Source organism: Lissotriton helveticus, chromosome 5_1 (genome assembly GCF_964261635.1).
Source record: "Lissotriton helveticus chromosome 5_1, aLisHel1.1, whole genome shotgun sequence".
Taxonomy (NCBI): Eukaryota; Metazoa; Chordata; class Amphibia; order Caudata; family Salamandridae; genus Lissotriton; species Lissotriton helveticus.
The window spans coordinates 77,625,191-77,647,869 of NC_136065.1; the positions used below are offsets into that span (position 1 = coordinate 77,625,191).

Below are 22,679 nucleotides of genomic sequence, written 5' to 3' on the forward strand. Positions count from 1 at the left end.
AATGTAAATTATCCATGTCTGTATATTCTGTGCGGCTCTCAGAGTGCGCGGGGTCACTGTGCATTGACCCCGTCAGGAGATCATATGTGTTCCACTCATACATTAAATAATGCATACAAAATATGAATATTTCACTTCCTTCTTCTGTTTTATTTCCCAAACAGTATCTCACCTTCAGGAGTTCCCACGCTGGTGCCTCAGACTTCTTTTCAATCTCCATTATCAGGGCCTTGAGAGAGGTGATTTGATTGGATAGTTTGGTGATATTTGCATTTTCTATCATGGTCATTTTCTTCTCCATCTCCTCCAGTCTTCTGTGCAGTGCTTGCTCATTTTCTTTCAGAAGCTGCCGCAGCTTTTCAAACTCAGATTCAATTTTATTCTTCTCAGTTCTTAGCTTGTTCTGTCAGAAGCAAAGAAAAGTTGTTTAGATATTAAAAAGCTTTCTACAAGCTGTCCTTAGAGTCGGAGTCCAGGAAGAGGGTGGAGGGGTTGATAGTTCCTTCAAAAATCAGACCACTAATGTGCTTTTCCTAATTTCGGAACTGCAATCTCTTAATATCTTTCCTTCTATCGTCTCCATCCTTCTCACATTCCTGCTCTCACCCTTCCCTCAGGCATCTCATGAACTGTAGAGAGGTCAGAATATGTGCAGCTACAGACAAGCCTGATCCATGGAGAGAGTGCAAGGAAGAAAACCCACCGCAGGCAGAGACACTCGATTCATGGAGCGAGTGCAAGGATGAGAACCCACTGCAGGCAGAGACGCTCGATCCATGGAGCGAGTGCAAGGAAGAGAACCCACTGCAGGCTGGGATGCTCGGTCCATGGAGCGAGTGCAAGGGAGAGAACCCACTGCAGGCAGGGACGCTCGATTAATGGAGCGAGTGCAAGGAAGAGAATCCACTGCAGGCAGAGACGCTCGATCCATGGAGCGAGTGCAAGGAAGAGAACCTACTGGGGGCAGGGACGCTCAATCCATGGAGTGAGTGCACGGAAGAGAACCCACAGCAGGCAGAGTTGCTCAATCCATGCAGCGAGTACAAGGAAGAGAACCCACTGCAGGCAGGGACACTCGATTAATGGCGCGAGTGCAAGAAGAGAATCCACTGCAGGCAGATACAGTCAAACACCCAGAGACAGACTGAAGTCAAAAGATGATGTAAAAGAAGTGGTGCCATGAAGTTTTAGCCCTTTGGGATGGAAGACACAAGATTTGGGGAGTGCGGACTGCCCCTGTCCTGCCGGCTCAATGGATGTGTTTGCCCATTCAAAATCATAAATGTATGTGCATCCCGTTACAAAATGCAGAATTACCAGATAAATCGATGTTTCTGAACGGAATTCAGCGATTCCTGTAGAAGATGAATGAGGAGACTGGTTAGACATCTTGTCCTATTCTAAGATAAGAGGCTGTGAGTTATCAGGTGAGGTATTTCATACTGTGGCTTAGAGCAGGAGCCTGTGTGTTATCAGGCGAGGCACGCCTCACCCCAGTAGGAATAGGAGGGTTTCAGCAGTGGAGAGAGGTGAGTTTCTCTTGCATCATCAAAAATGACTAGAGTCAGACATTTTGTGGAGTCGGGTATGTCTCCACTGCTGGTAGGGGGTTGTGCTACTGTACGTGGCACTAGTATACAGGTAGAAGGTTTGGCTCCAGTGATGTGACACCAGTCCTGGTAGTGTTGGCTCTTGTATTGTGTCACTGGTACTGGCAGAGGGTTGCACTTCTTAGCTCTCTCCTTGGTAGAGGGTTGTGTCCTTGTATCACCAGTGTTAATAGGGAGCTGACAAGCTCTCCGGTGTAGCACCTGTGTGCCTTGGAAGGGTACTTTAAACTGCGACGACCTGGGCTCCTTCTCAGAAACCCCCAAAGACTTTTCATGTTTCTCAAATAACTATAGGCGCTCTACTGACGATGGGCTAAACCCTGAAACTCTAGTGTCTAGAGATATCTGCACTGCCAGAACCAACAATGGTTAAAAACTACAGCGACTTGAAAGTGCGAATTAACTGCATTTACCAGGATGCAACGGGGTCAAACAGCGCTGAGATGAAAAGCAAGGTTCTCCGGCCCCCATTTCCTGTTTCTTCGGCCTCGAGCTGTCGATCTGACGAGCTCTCCGGTGTAGCACCTGTGTGCCTTGGAAGGGTACTGTAACCTGCGACGACCTGGGCTCCTTCTCAGCAACCCCAAAAGACTTTTTCATGTTTCTCAAATAACTATATGCTCTCTACTGACGATGGGCTAAACGCTGAAACACTAGTGTCTAGAGATATCTGCACTGCCAGAACCAACAATGGTTAAAAACTACAGCGACTTGAAAGTGCGAATTAACTGCATTTACCAGGATGCAACGGGGTCAAACAGCGCTGAGATGAAAAGCAGGGTGCTCCGGCCCCCATTTCCTTTTAGGGAATGTGTTCCTGTGTTGTGCAAAACTGTAATGTTATAGCTCCCTGAAGCCCAGAACAGTACCCGTTTGGTGACCTGGAAAGGCGTGTCAAGCGTGCCCTCATAACTGAGATGACACTACTTCTCTTGTCCTGGGTTAGCCACCTAAAGTGGTGGTGGCAGCGTATCGTTTATTGGCTCATTAGTTATGACCAGACCTCTTTCCTGTGTACGATGAGAGTACAGTCTACTGAACTGCTTAGGTGTGAGCCCCAGACCCTTGCACTAACCTTCCGTGTGCATGTCCAGTGCATGTAGGTACGGTGGATGTGCAGCACATGTGTGGTAATAGGAATCTCCAGGCCCAACTCATGAGGTCGCACACTGTGGCGTACACACTGCAGACATTACCTAAACCTCATGTCGCCAAGTACGCATACCCACCCGATCATGATCAGACCTGGGCACAAGATAGATAATCGTCACATAGGAATGGTAAATTACGGACAGTTGTTTTTGTTAATGTTAACAATGCTCATGGTGATATATTTGCACAATTAATATGATTCTGAGTTCCCGATGGGACATTGACAACGAACCACAATTCTATAGTATGTGTAATGCTGTTATTATATCCTTGTACCCCATCAGTGTTCTATATAAACCTGTATGAAAGATATTATGTACACTCACTATTGTCAAGGATCTATGTACAAACCTCTGAAAAATCAATATATAATATTAAAAAAATAAAAAATGTGCACTAGTTATCCTGGGACATTCCAGTCAGCTATGCATATGTCCTGAAGAAGGGAATGTACTTGTGCTGAAACGTGTTAAGATTAGAGGGCATTTGGTTTAGATGAACTATTCGTGGGTTAAAACTCATCTGCACAATGCTGGAGCTTCCATGCTCGCTTTATCACTTAGATGAACTCTTTGGATGTTTAGTGGTTTGATGATGTATATACAATACCGTAGCAGGATTACATTGCTAAAACCTTTGTTTAGGAAGGGTTTTACACTAGGCTTGCTCAGTATGATGGATGCATAGATAACCCCAGATCCATACACACACACCCACAGAGATACACACTCATACAGATGCACACAATAATTAGCAGACTCACAGACAAACCTTGTACAAACTCACAGATGGATACCTTCAGTCCATGCTTGCACAGACTCAGAGACACACATCTATACATATAAACTCACACACAGATGCATATAAAATCTCATGGATGTATAACTCCAGACTCATGCACACACGTCACAAACTCACAGATGCACACATGTATTTGCACACTCACAAATGCCAACCAGACCTTGTGAGATACAAGCCCACAGGCAGGCATTCACATATGTGGGTACAAACTCACAGCCAATAAATCCAGACTAAAGCATACACAACCCTCAAACACGCATGCATAAAGATAAGGACATGTATTTGTATACTCAGTGGCTCAAAATGTATATATGAATATGGAGACACACACAAGCAGTAATCCAGGCCCAAAAAACAGACAGATGTAGGGACGCGCAGACATGGATGTACTCCCAAAGACTTTTAATACATGAACACATACTTAGACAAGTACACCTAAGCGTGAACATGCACACACACACATAGGCACGCACACATGCTGGTACGTACTCCGAGCCAGATAATGCCACACCACTGCACACATACTTTAACACGCACCATGTGAGTATGCAAGTACTACCTTAAGGTCAGAAGAGTAATCCTTGATTTTATGGTTTTTTAGGACGAGCCCGTGGCCGACTTCAGCCCCAATATCCAGGTGCAATGACTTCGTCAGTATATTTGTCTGGTGGGGACCATGACCCAGTCTGCAGTGTGACTCATCAGCGCCTGCGTCTTGAACTTTAAGAGGCCACACAAAGACATGGGCACAGACATATACAGACACAGCACTCACTGCAGACACTCACCCTCATGGTTTTATATTGTTCCTCTTCCTTGAGTTTGGACTCCAGAAAATATCCCTCCTGTTTCTTCAGGACAAGCAGCCACTCTTGAAGTTTCACCTGTAGGGATGAGAGTGCAAGAAATAAGTGTAAATATGTAGAGTGTGGTCTTAATTACAAAAAAAGTAACTACCGTGCCTGCCACACGTGCCCATACTGTAAGTGACAGTCATACATTAGTATTGCTAGCACCAGCCACACATATCAGGAATGTGAGCACCAGGCCCAAGTATCACAGACAATGATGTCCCTTTTTGTACCGGTTCTTGCCTAGAAGCATCAGAATCCCTGGTCCATGGGAACAAGCTTCATCACTGGCACTTACTGCGACTTGACATTGTGCACACTTTATGCTTAAAGCATGGAAACAGACTTGGCACTAAAGAAGAAAGGTTATCCCAGAGACATTATCAAACATTCCAAAGCAACACACAACCAAGTGAAAATATCAAAGCAAACAAGTTTTCTAAGTGCAATAACTGTGAATGGAGCCCGGACACAGCCACACTCCAAGTAGTCGACAACACCCTCCGCCTCAACGACAAGAACGACCGCTGACCTCCTGGACCTCTCTGCAGCCTTCGACACAGGCGACCAGGTGGCCCTGATCAACGCACAAAAAACACGATGGGATTCTAAGACACTGTCTTGAAATGGATCACATCCAACCTCTCTTAACTGGCACCAGTTCACGTAAATAGGTTCCACAAGATCACCAACATTCCCCGTCTCCTGCAGAGTACTTCAGGGCTCCTTCCTTCCTCTAATCAGCTTTAACCTCTCCATGGGATCTCTGGATCCATCCTTACAGACAGCAGCATCAAGAGCCATCAATATGCAGATGATGCTCAACTCTACCTTAAATATCCTCACCCAATGACATCCTCAAATCTGCCCTGATCACAGCCAGTCTTGGATGTCAACTAATGTAGTAAAGATAAACCCCATCAAGACTGAACTCTTCCTGTCTGCCACCAGCTCAGAGCAGCCACAGACTTAAGCCTGGGTCTCCAACGTAACCCATCGGTCTTTACCCCCCCTCGACACAGACCTCTCATTCAAGCAACACACTGAAAGAATGACAAAGAATGACAAGAAAGCTTGATTCCTCTCTTGAAGAGGTGGTTTCTCCTGGAAGAGGACCTCAGAACAAACATACAAGGCCTCTCCCATGGGGGTGGGGACATGGCCCTGGTCAACGGTCTCCCCAAACCCACCCTAGCACCCCTGGAAGGCAGCATACATGAAGCGGCGCAGCTCATCAAGGGCTTGAAGAAAATTATATCACCTCTACATTAAAAGACCTGCACTAGAGCCGATAACGGGGAAAGATGGCGGCCGTGTGTAAACAAAGTGGAGCTGATCAAGCAGAGATTGTGTATATGTTTTACTCATGTCCTCAGCTACTACCTTTTATTGAAGGAAAAGAGGCTTTTTTTAAATCCTATTACCAAAAACTTTATTACCTTCACTTCCTTAATGATGCTTTTAGAACTGGTGGATAGCACAGGATCTAATATCAGAGGTCGGGAAGAAATGTACCCGATTTTCGTTGCCACTGGGGTAGCACGATTATGTATCGCTTCGGATTGGCTGAAACCAGACCCTCCAACGTTTGTATTGTGGCTGAATAGGTTTATGTCTTTTTATAATATGGAGGTCAGCTTATACAAACTTAAAGGCCATAAGAAAAAAAGACTGGGTGAAAGATATGGTCCCCAGTCACAAACTGGGTCTTAGGTCTCTGAGTGGAGCTAGAACCAGTAGAATTAGCTGCGGATGGACTAAGGTTATATATTACTTGACCTAGATTACATTTTACTGGTCCAGCTCTTTATAGGGGATGATATGTCTTCCATTGGTTCAACCTGTTAAAGGTTATTAAATATGTATTTATGGCCACATAGCACTTTACCGCACTGTATATGAAATATAAATTATGTATTTGATGATGCATTTAGATGGAAGTCACTGGTTGAATTTGTATCAAGATATTCTGTGCAATTTCACATGCAGCACTTTATCTCTTATGCACAATTCTGCTGCTTCCCCAGCTTCATATTGCTGTATGAAACCTAATGTATTTTTGGGTTTCGCCTGCCGAAGGCTGCGCTCTGCGCAGCTTTTCAGCGCAGGTGAAATCCTATGTTGACAATAAGCACTTCGGGAACGTCCCCCGGCTCTCATTGGCTAGCTCCATAAATGGAGGCTAGCCATTGAGTGCCGGATCTGTCCGTCAAGGCCGGACCAGATTCGGGGGCGTTCCCGAGATTTTTTCCCAGGGCGGAGTTACGTTTTTTCCCGTTCCCTCCCCTTTCACTGAAAGTCTCTCCATTCCCGCCCCCTCCGTGTGCCTTTCCGCCCCCCCCTCGCTGTCCTGTGCACGTTTCCCGCCGTCCGTGTCCTCTCCCGCCCCCTCCCGCCGTCCGTGTCCTCTCCCGCCCCCTCCCGCCGTCCGTGTCCTCTCCCGCCCCCTGTGTGTATTCTCCAAGGGTAGTCTCCCATCTTTGCCCGCCATCACTGCCTCGCCGGTTTTCCTTCTCACTAGTTGGTTTCTACCCATCGGTATTCGTGGTCCCCCTGTAGAACCTTCATTAGCCCCTCCAGAACGGCTCCCCGGGTCTTGGTCATACCTCACATTCTTGCACACACCCTTACTTGTACTCTGCTGGTTAGTTCCTTGCAGATTCTGAGCTTCGTCTGGATTGTGTGCCTTCTCCTCCTCTGCCTTGATTGTGCGAACTGAGGCTTTTTCGTCAGAGTGGTTGCACCGGTCTTGTCGTAGCTGTGCCCGGCAACCACATTTCCGGCGTCTCCTGGCAGAGATGCCTCGTTCTCCGCCGCCACTGCAGCTGCCAAAACCTCCGGGGCTTTAACAGAGAAAGGCTTCTTCAGGGTTGATTGTCTTAGTGCGGAATCCTTGGAGTCCCTGGATTCTCTTATTGCTTCTTTAGATTTCGCTGGATTGCTGGTGTTTTCGCCGTCCTTGCTGGGATCAACGATCACGTCCTTTGCGATGTGCGTCTCGGTTCCGCCGCCATTGCCACGAGACATCCCGGGCTGCTTCACAAGCACTTTCCGCTGCTGAGTGATGTACGCGTGTTTGAGGCTACTGGCATCTCCTTGCCACTGCTCGTTAGTTGGTGATGCTTTAGACCCTCAGGATCCTTTTGCTGCCTGACTCCTTTATGTGCCATTATGCCGCCGCCTCTACCTCGTTGCAGCTCCCGTGGATAAAGATGCTGGAACCGACTTTTGAGTGCCGATTTTATTCGACAAAGCCAGCGAAATGGGGCACACTCTTGAACCAGGTAAGAGATCTCAATAACTCCGATCATGCCAGCATCCCTGTGGGCAATGTTCTCCTTTGAGAGGAGGGAGAGTTAGCTGTGACTATCTGCTACAATCAGTGAGCGGCCATCTTGCCCTCGAAAGGTACAATTTCTGGCAGGATAGTCTGTGATCAAAGTAAAATGAGGATGAGGTATTTCTAAGTGATTGTGTGTGGACTTTTTCACCAAGAAGTATTAGAGGTGAAGATCAGGTCCAGGAGGTGTCCAAATGATGTGTGGGCCTTTTCATGCATTGAGTGAGGCCTAGTTTCTCAAGGTCTTTGAGTATTGCTCTTGAGTTTGGGTTGGCACTGTCTTTAAGGTGGATGTTCAGGTCTCCAAGCATGAAGAAAGCACTGGGGTCTAGGATAAAGGGTGCCAAGAAGTCCGCAATGGGGGTTGGAGAAATCAGTGCATAGTCTTGGTGATCTCTAGATGATGATGCCACACAGGGTGATATTGGCTGTGAAGTGACGTTTGCTCCATTTTGCTGTGGGATGTGTCTGTAGAAGTAGTACAACGGATGGCATAATTGAAAATGATGGTGATTCATCCTCCTGGCTTGTGCTGTCTGTACTGCCTGCCGATCCTGTAGCTAGGAGGAATGGCTGCAGAGATATCAGAGGCCAATATGAGGTGCAGCCAGGTCTCCATGAAGAAAAGTAGGTCCAGTATTTGATCGCGCAGCAGGTCCCAGATTTCTGTGGTGTGTTTGGTGAGTGAGTGTTTGACAAGCCTGCATGAGAGTGTTGATTGGTCAGTGTCTGGCGAGTGTGTGTAGAGTGTTGTGTTGTGTTCTGTTGGAGCACGCCATTCTGACTATGGGAATAGGTCTAGTTGAACAGGAGTTGTGAGCAGTGAGCGTATGAGAGTTCATGAGAACTTGAATGAGAAGCAAGTGTTGTGTGGTGCTGTGTGGGGTGTGTGGGCATGCCTTTGGCATGCCCATGGCTGTGAAATTGAGCCGGTGGTTTCAGGTGTTGGACACCGGCAGGCACTTAATTGTCACCACTGGCGCTTGTGACAGTCTGCTGCAAAGTGATGCTGTCTGGAAAGATGGCCACAACAACACTTAATTATTTCAATATCCATTAAAAAATTACTACTACCTGCAACCCAAACCATTCTTATAGCTTTAGAGGTGTATAATAGTCCTGTTACACTTGTGGGAGTGGGATGACTAGTAGTTGGGTTGGTACTATAATTGGCAGCATGGCAGAGGCAATGTGTGGTGCAAGCTGTAGTGGCATTCTAACAAGAGCCGTGGCACTTATTTGTTTTACAAGTTAAGCAACTGGAAACCACTGTCCAAGGAGACCCCGATGCTGAAACTTCCCCCCAGCGTCTAGTACAAATTTTACAAAATGGAAGGTCAGAAAGACAACAATATAGCTGCAGCTAGGTGGTGAGGACGACTTTTGTTCTGCAACCTCAGCACTTAAACTAGAAAATAAATGGTCAAGCAGAAGGCTACCCACTGTGAGAAGGGGGCAGAATTAAAAGAGGGCAAACTGGTTGAAGTGCAAGAGTCTGGAGGAGGGTACATCGAGTCCTGTGAGGCCAACACCAACCAATATCGCTTCTACTTCGACCTCGTTCTGGCAAGTAATTGACATTTCTTTGAAAAAGTAATAAAAGTACGTTCAGGCTCAGAAATCAATCTCTGCCCATAATTTTAAGTCTTTTTTTTTAGTGGGGACCACGGTGTTTGCCTCCGCATTTAATATGTTAAATGGTTGTGCCACATTACGTTTAGCTACCATAACCCAAATAAGTGATACTTAATTTACAGATCTAAGAAGGATGAAGAGCGACTCTCCCTTGTAGAGTGTATGCAGAATTGACAAACGTTCAATATTTGTTTTTGGGTGGGGGGGAGCAGGGTGTTAAATACAACATTGAGTTGGGGAAGTGGTCTTTGTGTGATCCAGAGGCAGTCCATAGGGGGAGATCTGGTTTGTGCCAGATGTTTAGGAGACACCGCTTTGCTAACAGCTCCAACACACTCCTTCAGGCATTCTAGATCGGTTTGTGCTGTGTGTTTAAAAAAAAAAAATGCTTTAGCAGCAGTGATGCACCAAGCAGCGAAAAAGAAACCTGCAAATCACTGAAGCCATGAAACTAAATTTGTCTTCCAAATTCCGTGTTTTGGAACAGATGTGGCTTCTCCCCTTCCATGATGCTCGCAGTATATTCTGAGGTTGAAGTAGACCACGAGCCTAGGGCGTGGCAAGCCAAAACAATTTCTTCCTTGCCTCACTAAGTCTGTTTCAAGTTGTAGGGTCAACACATATTTGAAGAGAACATGTGCCCCTTGTGCAACGTTTACAGTGAGATTCTGTTTAAAAGGAATGGGCCATCCATGGGATTGGTGACTACCTTGTGTGGTCGTGGCAGATGGTGAAAGAAACAACGTATTTTCTTTAAGCCACTGTGCCCACCCTTGTGGAGGCTTCTAATATGCCTAGGTGTTCAATAGGACTGTACTGTGGTCACTGCTTAATTTGTACATATGCACATGCATTTTTCTAAGGAGCCTGCTGCCAGCGCTGCTCAATGGCGTGTTGCTGAAGACCACTGCTATTTTAGTCTTGTTGGAGAGGTGTGGTGCTGCGGCCAGGGCGACTGACGCTGGAATCTGGGGATCACATATTTAAAGCGGTAGCTCCAGTTAGTATGTGTCACAGCTTCTGTGGGGCTCGGGTCCTCTAAGGGGGTTTGGGGAGCAGGAGTGGTCTGAAAGTGAATGTACTGGCAGCCCTCGCAGTGCAACGCCTGTGTAACAACCGTTCGAGGCAGGGTGCACGTCACAGATGTGCTAGAAATGACAGCAAACCTCTCGACACACGACTCTGCCTCTTTTGGATGTTATCACAGGAGGGTGGTACTCGTTGGTGCGCACTTTATTCAGGTGCCCTAACCCCCGAGCATGTTGCTGTGTGTGTCCGGGCAGAGAGAGCCCCATCCCTGATTTATGCATGCCGAATAGTCACTGTGCCCCTGTGTGATTGCCTGTGCTGTTGAGTGCGAGCTTGTTGCTGTGTGTGTCCGGGCAGAGAGAGCCCCATCCCTGGTTTGCCCGAGCCCATGTTGGTGGACATCAAGGCTGCAGGCGCACGGCCCTGTTTCGCCTCGCACTAAGGAGCCGGTTGCCAGTCCTCATCAAAGTGACCTGGGGGGGTTGCAGGTGGTTTTGTTTTGTAAGCAGGAGTGTTTTCTTCCAAAGAGGAACCTGCTGATTATTTTCTGGGCTACGTCCGAGGGCCCTGGTAATGAGTGTGCGCCTCAGCAAAGTTTCCCCTGCAGCTGCCGCTTTAGAAAAGTGCTGATGTTGCGATCCTTTGAAGGTGTATAGCCTGTGGGTGTATTTGGACTAATCTCCCAGTCCAGCTAAGTGTCCCTCTGCATGTTGCGCCTTTTTGCCCATTCATCTCCTTCCTCGCGCCGCATCCCACCTGCTGACAGGGCGCTGATGGCCTACCTAATGCTCGAGTGACCTAGTTTCTAGTTTAGCATTGTCAAAAAATTATGGATTGCTTAAACAGTTCGCGCACAGGAAGAAAAAGACTGCAAATCCAAGAATGCTTTGAGATTTAAACGTGTGCCCATGTTTCTCGTTTAAATCTTTCTCTTGGCAGTGGTTTACCTGGAAGCTCTGATGACATGCACTTGAATTCAATAAAGTGAGGGTGTATGTGGCGCTCGAGCAGCAGGGAGAAGACAGTCCGCAAGACAAGGGCATTAGTGATGAGCATTACAGAACAAGTGAGTTTTGAGAAGGGACCTGAAACGTGCGTAGGGAGAGGCATTTGCGAGAGATTAAGCTAATGGCAATGTAAATGACAATGCCATTTATTTCTGTTTTCAAAACCAACACATAAATACAAAATTTGTCATTTACAATGCCAATAGCTCTAACTTTTCCAAAGGCGAAACCATTGCATTGTAAATGCTTGTTTTTTATTTCAATGGAATGTTTAGATGAAATTCACTGGTCAAATATGTCTCAAAATAATAGGTGTGTATTTATTGTCACTTAGCACTTTCTTTACTGTGGACAGCTCTGCTGTTCTTGCTTAGTAAATATTGCTGTATGTAAATTCTCACGTGGGTGTAAAATCTAAAAAAAAGACCTACACTAGCTGTTTCTTCCAGCCCAGGTCATCTTCATGACCAGGTGCTTCATATAAAGCGCTCAACAACAAGACCCCCGCTTACCTGGCAAACAAACTATACATGTTCAAGGAACGACATCTGACCAGGAGCGTGTATATCACCAGACTCGACAAAAAACTGTCAGAAGAAAACCCTAGACGACAAGCCTTCTCCGTTCATGCTCCCAGGATCTGGAACAGCATCCCTTTCAACGTGGCATCAGCTCCAACTCTCCCCAATTTTGGAAAATGCTGAAGACCAATCTCTTTAACACTATCCCTGACCAACCGCCAATCCTAGACCTTCCCCCAAAAATTGCATCTTCCCAGGGCCAGCCCCTCGGTTTGCGCTCTGTATCCATGCTGTAAGTACTGCCCATATATATTAAGACTGTCAGTACCAGTAACAGACGTCCAGATTGGAAATTCTGGCCACACAGATCCAAATTGTTCTTAAATATGTTACATCCAGACCCCCGCATCTGATTAACCATATCTGGACCTTGTCCTATACAGATGCCGGCCACACGTAGGGTCTGTGAAAGAACAGACAACGAAAGAAATGATCACAGTCTGTGACAGAAAACAGACACAGGAAGAGTGCAGACCCCAACCCCAATCAGGGTCTGCGATAAAAAACAGGCACAGGAAGAGTGCAGACCCCAACCCCATACAGGGTCTGCGATAGAAAACAGGCACAGGAAGAGTGCAGGCCCCAACCCCAGACAGGGTCTGCGATAGAAAACAGGCACAGGAAGAGTGCAGACCCCAACTCCAGACAGGGTCTGCGATAGGAAACAGGCACTGGAAGAGTGCAGACCCCAACCCCAGGCAGGGTCTGTGACAGACAACAGACACAGGACGAGTGCAGACCCAAACATCAAGCAGGGTCTGTGACAGAGAACAGGCACACACAGCACGACAGCAGGTGCCAGTCTCATACAGGGTCTGTGAGAAAAAACAGACCGCAGACACCATACAGAGGAGGGAGGGAGAGGGAGAGAGGGAGAGGGAGAGGGAGAAAAAAAAGAAGAAAAAAAAAAAAAGACATGAAGCCCTTTTATGGTCTATGACAGGAGTCAGGCAGTTGCCTGCAGACAGATTCTACAACAGAGCCAGTTCCAGCCCTTTACAAGGTCTGAAGCAGGAATCAACACCAGCCTTACAGGGTCTGCAACAGAAAAGAGGCAACAGACTCATAAAAGGTTCTGAGAAAATAAACCTGCTAGAACGAGAGAGCAGACACCAGCCCTTAACCGTGTCTGCAACAGAGAACAGGCACCAACCTCATACAGGGCCACAGCCGGGAACAGGCAGGATTAGCGAGAGAGCAGGCAACATTCTGATGCAGAGTCTACAACAAGGAACAGGCAGCCAGGAGAGCAGGACCGACCCCAATCATGGATCATGGCAGGATGGCAGCAGACAGATTGAGAGCGTGAACAGTAGGGTGAAAGGTTTTGGCACAGTGTCCATAAGACAAACTGCTTCCGTTTCACTATCCAGGCCCGGGATATCTTCTTGTGCAGGAGACCAGCACCGGAGGTCCCCTGACGAGGGCCTTACATCTGGAGCGCTGCTCTCCATCAGAATGCGAGGCTGAGGTCCACCCAGAGAGGTCCTGCTTTTACCCGAGCGGATCCCCCTCACATGACCGGCCCATGACGCTACTAACGCCTCAAACTCAGATCGGTGAGTGACTGACACTACCTTCTGACTCTGTGTAGTATGCCACATCTGGGCTCCATCTGACTGTAGCATACATGTTGTGACACACATGTGTATAGCGCTGTATTACCATGAGCAGGGCCTCACAGCGATGTCAGGCTCAGGTGCCTTCAGGTCCAGGTCTCTAGGATGCAGGGCTTGTGGACATGTGAGGTGAAGTTCCCATGTGTGGTGATGGGGGCCACAGTGTGTGTGAAACACTTTCTGTTGTAGGGTGAATCCGAGTCTTGGCTGTAGTCTGTGCCTACAGCCCCCTTCTCTCTGTAGCCTCCCCACCATCCCCTGCTCCTGACACCCCCCACTGCCCCGTCCTCCATTAGGATGTTTTTGAGACCAATTGCAACGTTTGTCTTGAATATCTATCATGATGGAAGGAGGGATTGTGTGTGGTTCACTCTCAAGTTCACTGGTTCCCTCCAAAGGTCTGGGGCTAACTATGAATCTGGCTGGACAGTTGGATTGGAGCAAACTATCCGAGGACAGGATATAAACTGTCCCCTTCTAACTTTATGGAGCTCTGCACAGCACCGAAGAGAACGCTGAAGACCAGAGACGGGAATGATGGCCGCCTCCCTTCTACAGGAGGCGCTAGACCCCCAGGACCGAGGAAGGACCTCTACTGAAGAGAACGCTGAAGACCAGAGACGGGAATGATGGCCGTCTCCCTTCTACAGGAGGCGCTAGACCCCAGGACCCAGGAAGGACCTCTACTGAAGAGAACGCGGAAGATCAGAGACGGGAATGATGGCCGTCTCCCTTCTAAGGAGGCGCTAGACCCCGGGACCGAGGAAGGACTTCTACTGAAGAGAACACTGAAGGCCAGAGACGGGAATGATGGCCGCCTCCCTTCTACAGGAGGCGCTAGACCCCGGGACCGAGGAAGGACCTCTCTTGCCGCTGAAGGGAGGGGTTTGTCCTCATCACCCCGAGCCCAGTCCACTGCTCTGCACCTTGAGGTGAGGAGGTCGGACACTCCGAGCTTCCTCAGACCGGGAGCCTGTGATCGCTGATCCCGGCCCGGCGGTCGTTCATCCTGTGAGGGGTCCCCAAAGCCAGCGAGCTTCAAGCAGCCGAAGCTACAGGAGATCTTCACTCTGTGCCCAATGACGATGCAAGTCTAGCGCCTGGACCCTGCACCTCTCTTTGTGTCTGGTGAACCCTGCGCTGCTGGGGAGTCATCTGCACCGGTGCCCTTGTGACCCTGTGTGCGTCACAATGCATTGCTGCAGCTCTTCTGCTGTGTCTCTGCTCCTGTGAGTTCGTGTGCTACACCCTGCATTGTCGCGTCAAGTCTTCTGACACCGACAACTCACACTGCAGTGTTACACGGAATGAGTATAATGTAAGATCCTAAAACACCCCCACACATCCCTTCTGATCCTCTGCAGCCGCCTCTGTGGCTCACAGTATGCGGCCTCTGATCACAGCGCTCGGACAGACACACTTTGTGCTCTTTTACAGGTTCCTATAAAGCCCTCATGGAGTGTGTTGAGAAGTTTGTCAATTTTTAGCAGAGCCCGTTTTGTGTTTCTGAGTACCGGGTTGTCTTTGATTGCCGGGTGTTTGGTGGCCGTGAGGAGGGAGATGGGTTTCATACCTTTTAGCAACCCCTGTTCTAGTGTTAGCCATGCCGGTGTGTAGTCCTGTCTTGGGTCTAGCCAGTGCAGTCCCTGTCTAGCTAAGCACGCCTCGTGGAATCGTTTGAAGTTTGTTATGTTTAGCCCCCCCTGTTCCTTTGATAATCTGAGCTTTTGCATGCTTATTCTGGCCCTCTTCCCTCTCCATAGGAAATCGTTCAGTATCTTGTCTATCTTTTTGTGGAAGTCATCTGTGTTGGTTAGGGGTAGCATGGCTAGCATATAGTTCACCATAGGTGTGAGCATCATTTTTATTGTTTCTACCCTCCCCCACCATGTTGTGAACTTGGGTGACCACCCGTCTACTTTGGCCTTGATTTTCTGGATTATAACCTGTTCATTATGTTCTAGTGTCGTGCTCAGGTTTCTCTCGAAGAGAATACCTAGATACTTAATAGGTTTAGTTTGCCACGCTAGGCCTGACGTTCCTAGTACTGTACTTGTTGTGTGGATGTTTAGGGGCTTGCATTCTGATTTGTCCTTGTTGAGTTTGTACCCTGAGACCTGGGCGTACCTCTCAATTGTATCTGTCAGTGCCTTGATAGATCTCTCAGGGTCTTCTGTCATTATTAACACATCGTCTGCATACGCCGCTAGCTTAAATTTTTCTCCTCCGATTGGCACCCCAGCTATATCCTCGTTCGTTCGTATCATTGTAAGGAGTGGCTCTATTGCCAATAGGAAGAGGCCAGGTGAGAGTGGACAGCCTTGTCGCGTGCCTCTGCCCAGGTTTAGTATGTTTGAGATGCCGCCGTTCACTACCACTCGCGCCTTGGGGCTGTTACAACCCATCCTTAAAATACAGGGGGAAGGTCCTCGACATGCACGACTGGTATAGCCTAGGGATATCCACAGCCAGGGATCTTAAGAACAAGGGTGCAGATGTAACATTCGACACCCTGAAAGGAGAGTACAACCTAAACAGCGTAGAACTATACAACTTCCTGAAGATAAAAGTCGCAATTAGGAAGGCGAACCTCAACACCCAGACACCTTCGATAATACAGCTGGCCAACAGCCTGAACACGCTAGGACACCAGGTGGCACACCTTTACAAGATCCTAGGCCCCAAACACACCAAACTCAATGACAAGGTCCTAAACTTCTGGGGAGAGGCAGCAGGTCAAGCACTCAGTCAGGAAGCCAAGGCAGAGCTATGGAGGTCCACTAGCAGGAAAAAAGTGACGGCCACGCTGAATCAGACAAAATTCTGGCTGATACACAAAGCATATTGGACACCAGCCCGATTAGCCACTGTGGGCATTAGAGACAGCGACATGTGCTGGAACTGTGATAGAGAAAGGGGAGACTTAGAACACCTCCTTCTAAAATGCCCAAAAATCAAGGACTTCTGGGGGAAGATCAGAACACTCATCCACGAGATCACAGGCATAGACATACCAACGAACCTCACAAGTCTGGCTCTAGGGTTCACGTCACAGGCAATCACAAAGGCTGAGGACAGGGACCTCATAGATCTCCTGCTGACAGCCGCAGTCAAAGTAGTCCTAACTAACTGGAAGGACACATCAAAGGCGGCTCCACAGGCATGGCTCAACTGGGTCACGTTCCTTAGGGGGGCGGACAACATAACAGCAAAACACACACCGAAGACGCACAAGCAGTCGACCATGTGGGGATCTTTAGACCACTACCTGTCATCACACAAGCCACCGTAGGCGTGAACGTGATACATCTGAGGTCACGGGCAGATACAGGCTAGAGCCAACAGAGCACCGTGTACATCTCCTACTTAACCTATAACCTATATCTCTCTCCACTATCCCCCGGGGCGGCGCGGGGAGCAAGATGCTTGGTCATAAACGCCAAGGAGCACCAACGGACGCAATACGACTATGAGACTATGAGACTTTGGACTATGAGACTACGAACTGGCGAATGATCTCAAGAGTACGGAATGCCACCCCCCCCCCTTTTTTCTTTTTCCCTTTTTTCTCTTTTTTCTCTCTTTTCTTCTTTCCACTCATGTATAAGCCTCTTCCCTGTATGTAAAATTATATTTTTATATATACAATAAAGAATTTCGGAAATAAAAAAAAAAAAAAAAAAAGCCCTCATGGAGTGGATTCACTTACAATCCCTAAACACCAACAAACATATCTTGTATTTATCAGCAGCCTTCTCGAAGAACACTTAACACTCCCAAAATATACATTATATCCAGGGCTTTAAGTGGGCCGGGTCTGTCCGGGTCTGAGCACCGGCAGTTTTTTTTTGGGACCCTCGAAACGGGTCTCTATCGGGCTCTATTTTCACGGCTGGTAAAGTTAATACTTTCTTCATTTTTTTTTATCAGACCCGTTTCGTGGGCCTCAAAAACAACTGCCAGTGCTCAGACTCAGCCCACTTAAAGCCCTGACTGTGCCCAGGCAGAGCATGTCCGCAGCCTGTGTTCAGTGCAGACACCTTCCCATTGACTGACTGCACGTGCACGCCCCCTCCCGTCACTGGCTCCAGCGCGCGGTTATCTTGGTCTGTCTGAGGTGTTCAAGGCTGACTGGTATCAGCTGCTCCTTTCTCGTTATTTGCACTTTCTCAACAGTGAGGTCGGTGTCTGAAGGCTGGACTGGAACCGAGAGCTATCCATACAGAATGCCACGGAGCTTGGCGAGGGAGGCAAAGAACAGCCAGAGGGTGCCTACTCCTTGGGCACAGTGGTGGCTGGTGACATTTGAAAGTGGTGAGGCGTAAAAGTTTGTGATGAGTCCTGTCACCGGTGGCGAGCAAGCGCCAAAAGAGGATTTGGGGGAGGTGGGGTGGGGGGGTGGGGGGGGGAGGGAGTCGTAGTACGGGGAGTGCTGAGGCTGCAAACTACTGTGGCCAGGGTAAATATTTATTTTGAAGGAGCTTTGTCTGCAAGCGCATGTATATTAAGTTACACACCTTATTTCTGCAGTTAATTTTATTCCTAGGGCCTTATTTATGAAGAACTTGCGCCACCGCTGCGTCACTTTTAACATGGGAAAAAGTGACGCACCGGCGGCGCAAGGCCTTCATAAATAAGGCCCCTAGTCTTTAGTTGGGTCTATTGCATACATCTGCGCCTGCACATAGGCAAGAAACAAGGGGGCCTTGTCACCTGGAGTTTTGAAACCCTGCGAATTGGCACTGCCGAAGGAGCACATAGGGTACAAGCATGCAGCTCCTTTTGATTACAAGCCACGTGACATTACAGACTAGTGTCAGGGCATGTGCAGGGGCGGGGAGGGTGCCACTGACAGCTGCCCGATGCCCGGTGCTGTCTGGAACCGGCTCTTGGATTACACTTCACTCTGGGGTGGGTCGTGGCGGTAGTTAGGTTCGATGGCTGATGCACTACTTAAAGTGGGCATAGTCCTGAGATGTGCACTTCCTGTTTTACAGACACTAGTGAGGCACTTTGGCTGAGCAGTTGTCAATGAAAGGGGGGGTTGTTGGGGGGCGAGAAGGAAAAGCAACCTGCATATATATACACACCGTGCGCTCGACGTTTTAACCAAAGTATATATAATTCACATTTAAGCTAATCCCTTCCTGAAATATCAATTAGCTAACTTGCAAATAACACTTTCCCATTTTACTTCAAAATCTCCCTCGTCAGCTTGCCCAAGTGTCAGGGGAGGACTTTCAACTCGCGTCGGACACTTCTCTTCTGTTTACAGTGAGAGTCCTGAAAATGCTTCTGCCGGTACATCTGCTGCGAAAATCTCACACTGAGCGTATTTTTCATGGGTGTTATGTATTCTGCAGGCTCTCACCCCTGTTTCCCCCGTGCGCTGCCCTCATCATTCAGACCCTTCTTCGGTCTCCCTCCATCAGGGGTGCTCCCTCACATTCTTCCTCACTGGCCAGTTGTAACGCTAATGGAAACCCTGTCAGTGAATTTGGAAAGTCAAATCCTACGCGCGGGGAGGGAGGGGGTGCATTTAATTAAAATTAAATAAAAAACAATACGTTTTAAACTTACAGGATGAGGCATCTCTTCCGCCGGTCCCGCGTCCCATCACGTCTCCGAGTCACAGACGTTGGCAAATCCTAAAACAGGATGCGACTGGGGGCGCTAAGTCCAGCTAGATCCTGCCATTTGACTGGGCATCGGGCGAATGCACGTCACCGCCCAACAGGATCCTATCTTTAACTCCTGCATTGCACTAGGCATGCGCAGCATACCTAGTGTAATGTCAATGGAGTGGCGGTGCGGAAACGAAACCGCCCTCAGCTCACTTGCGCAGTCGGACTCTGCTGGACTCCTGCTGCTCTTGCCTGCGTGCATGACTGCGCTGTGCGTTTCACCATGACTCATGCGCGCACTTGAGACTGTGAAGTTCACAGCCTCAAGTGCGTGCACGAGACATGGTCAAACGCTGAAGCACAGGCCGGAGCAGTTTTTCTGATGTGTACTGTCACGGTAATTCTGCCAAGTAGGGCACCGCCCCGGCGCCCCTATGGACCAGCCGCCACTGCTTGGGCATGAGGTCACAGAGTGCTGCCAGGGGATTTCAGCTGGGTAAAGGGTAGATAGAGGTATCTGCTCTCAGCTCATATCAGGGTCCAGAGCATTCAGGTGGCCTCTGAGCTCTGCCCACGGGCACTGAGGTGGTCGAGAGTAAAGTGTGGGGGTAAAGAGCAGCTGGAGAGCACCAAGGTTCTGGATGCAGGATCTAAAGGGGTAAAGTGCAGCTGAGGGCAAGCCTCCCGTAACCCCAGGGGGGTAAGCTATCTGGAAGAAACTATACTTCAGAAGCGGCTTTAACTGCAGCCCCACACTGCCACCTCTGCCCGCAGCCATAACAGAGTGAATTATTGCCTACTGTGGGAGGCAGGATTGCCTAAGCAAGCCCAAGAATAAAAAAATAAAAAATGCTCTTCCTATAACTCGCTCCCATGCAAGGCTACCCTTCGTGTTACAATAAAAGTGCCCCGTGTTCTCCACTTTCCATGATTACTACTAAGTCTCATTTATGCTTGGTACCCGTACATGGCTATAAGGCCGGGGACTCCAGGGTTATGACGAGCAAGACCTGGGCTTGGATAATTGAAGCTTAGCAGTAGTTTATCAGGGCATAGAGCTAGAGGTTATAGTGGTCCTTTCTGTGAATTGCAGGCAAAAAGTTCAATTCTCTGTGTCTGTTAAAGTCCAACCGGTCAATTCCGGAGAAAAATATGGGAGATCTTTCAAAAAGGCTGTAGCCTCTATAAGTATTTCTGTATTCAAGATGGACAGCTAAGGGGGCTAGAATGCGATCTCTGAACCTATGCTACAGCAGTGAGAGCTCAGTTTATTCACTGAAAAGTGGTCACAGCATGACGTGGTGCCAGCCTGGCACAATGAAAAACTGAAGAGGCAGAGGACCCCAGCCAGGCGTGCAACACCCATTGGACTCAAAGGGCTTCAGTGGCAGCCCCCCCTCTAACCCCACCCCCCTCGTGTGTGTCAGCCCGCCTGAGACACTACTGTATGGCGGCTTTTCCATATTAATGGTATTTTCATTTGTTAGATGCTGTTTGTGTGATTCACAAGTATAAAACGTAAAACGTAAACCTAAAAACAAAACTGGTCACCAAAATGACTTTTGATCCATTTTGGTTCAATCAAATGACCAAATATGGAGATTAGAGGGTCAGCCAGAAAATATTCTAGAGGTCAAGCTCACAGTAGAGGACCTTCATTCCTACAGAAAGAGAGGAAGACAAAACACAGAGAGAAGAGTGGGGGGGGGGAGAGTGAAAGGAGTGTGTGGATGTGATACGGGTGCAAAAATAATGTTTATACTTGGCTGCCCTTGATAGCCCCGGCTCTCAACCTGAAAGGTCATGCAGAAAAACTGCACAGTTTTAGTTGGGAGAAAGTCACCGAGTGATTCAAGGGATCCCGTGAGCAGCAGTGCTAGGTATCTTGATTTAGACCACGCCCCCTACTCGGATAGGCCACACCCCTTTAAGAGATTTACCACGCCCCTTTTAGAGCACCCCCAGTTATTTTTTCCCACTTAAAGCCCTGATTATATCCTCTTAAAGACTTAACAAGTTTATTCAATTGTAAATCGTGATCGTCCACACACATACCTTGTGCTCCTCTGCAGCTTCTTCCTCTGTGGAACTTACACTGTCTTCACTTGTGAATCGTGAACACCCACATACACTCCTTGCACAGACCTCTCTTTGGGCCCCGCGGGTGCATTATGATCCATAAACATCCACAGACACACCCTGTTCTCTTCTGCAGCCTCCTCAATGGCATCCACAGGGAGGGGGAGCAGATGACTCCATGCCACCGGGACACAACTTTTTCATTTCTAGGATTTTGATTTAACATTTCAGTGCATTCTGGGATTTGTAGTTTTGATTCACTTTACTGGACCCTATTGCTTGAACACACAGGTCAAAATATGTAAAAAGCAAAATCCAGAAATGTAAAAGTGTTGTCCCAGTGACATGGCGCCTTCAGGAACACTCTCACACACAGCGTGTGCTCTCCGGCTGCCCCTTGGTGTGGCTCAAAAGCGAATTTGTAATCCCTGAACGCCCACAGACGTACCTTGTGCTCCTCTGCAGCCTCCTCTACAGGACTCGCTGAGTGAGTTTTATGCTCCTTGGACTCCCGGCAGACCAGGCATATCATCCTCTGATCCTCTGCACAGAACAGCAGCTGTGCCTGGTGATGTTTCTCACACAGATTCTCCTCTGGGGGCCTCACGGGGGGCAGGTGAAGCTGTTTTAACATTTCCACCATGTTCCCCACTAGTCTGTTGGGTCGGAGGTTTTTCCTACGAGATATTTCCCTGCACTGTGGACAGGGGAAGTTTCCATCTCTTCCCTCCCAGCTCTGGGTGATGCAGGAGCGGCAGAAGTTGTGTCCACAATCGATCATCACCGGATCCTTAAAATATTCCAAACAGATGGAACAAGTGGCCTCTTCCTGGAGGTTCCCGAGCTGAGCTGCCGCCGCCATGATGCAGAAATGCAGGAAGTGAAGGTAAGTTTCATTTCTCCCTCTGTGTGCATTGGGTGTGTCTGTGCGTCGGCCCCTCTCTGTGTGCAGTGGGTGTGTCTGTGCGTCTGCCCCTCTCTGTGTGCAGTGGGTGTGTCTGTGCGTCTGCCCCTCTCTGTGTGCAGTGGGTGTGTCTGTCCCTCTCTGTGTGCAGTGGGTGTGTCTGTCCCTCTCGGTGTGCAGTGGGTGTGTCTGTGCGTCTGTCCCTCTCTGTGTGCAGTGGGTGTGTCTGTGCGTCTGTCCCTCTCTGTGTGCAGTGGGTGTGTCTGTGCGTCTGCCCCTCTCTGTGTGCAGTGGGTGTGTCTGTGCGTCTGCCCCTCTCTGTGTGCAGTGGGTGTGTCTGTGCGTCTGCCTCTCTCTGTGTTCAGTGGGTGTGTCTGTGCGTCTGTCCCTCTCTGGCTGCGCCGGGACTTCCGGGTTCATGTTACAGTCACAGAGCAGAGAACTGAC

The 22,679-nt window shown here is 48.6% G+C and overlaps 1 protein-coding gene across 1 annotated transcript in view; it reads right to left on the bottom strand.

Annotated features, from left to right (window-relative positions):
• The window catches only part of LOC144754159 (E3 ubiquitin-protein ligase TRIM39-like), a 78,865-nt gene extending 56,626 nt beyond the window's left edge, over nucleotides 1-22,239 (bottom strand). Inside the window, exons 1-3 of the mRNA XM_078641741.1 lie at nucleotides 21,777-22,239; nucleotides 4,352-4,447; nucleotides 173-403 (exon numbers count right to left, since the gene is read on the bottom strand). Of these exons, the coding sequence (XP_078497867.1) occupies nucleotides 173-403; nucleotides 4,352-4,447; nucleotides 21,777-22,190 (741 nt within the window). The 5' untranslated portion in view covers nucleotides 22,191-22,239. The remainder of the gene's footprint in view (nucleotides 1-172; nucleotides 404-4,351; nucleotides 4,448-21,776) is intronic.
• Between the last annotated feature and the right edge of the window lie 440 nt (nucleotides 22,240-22,679).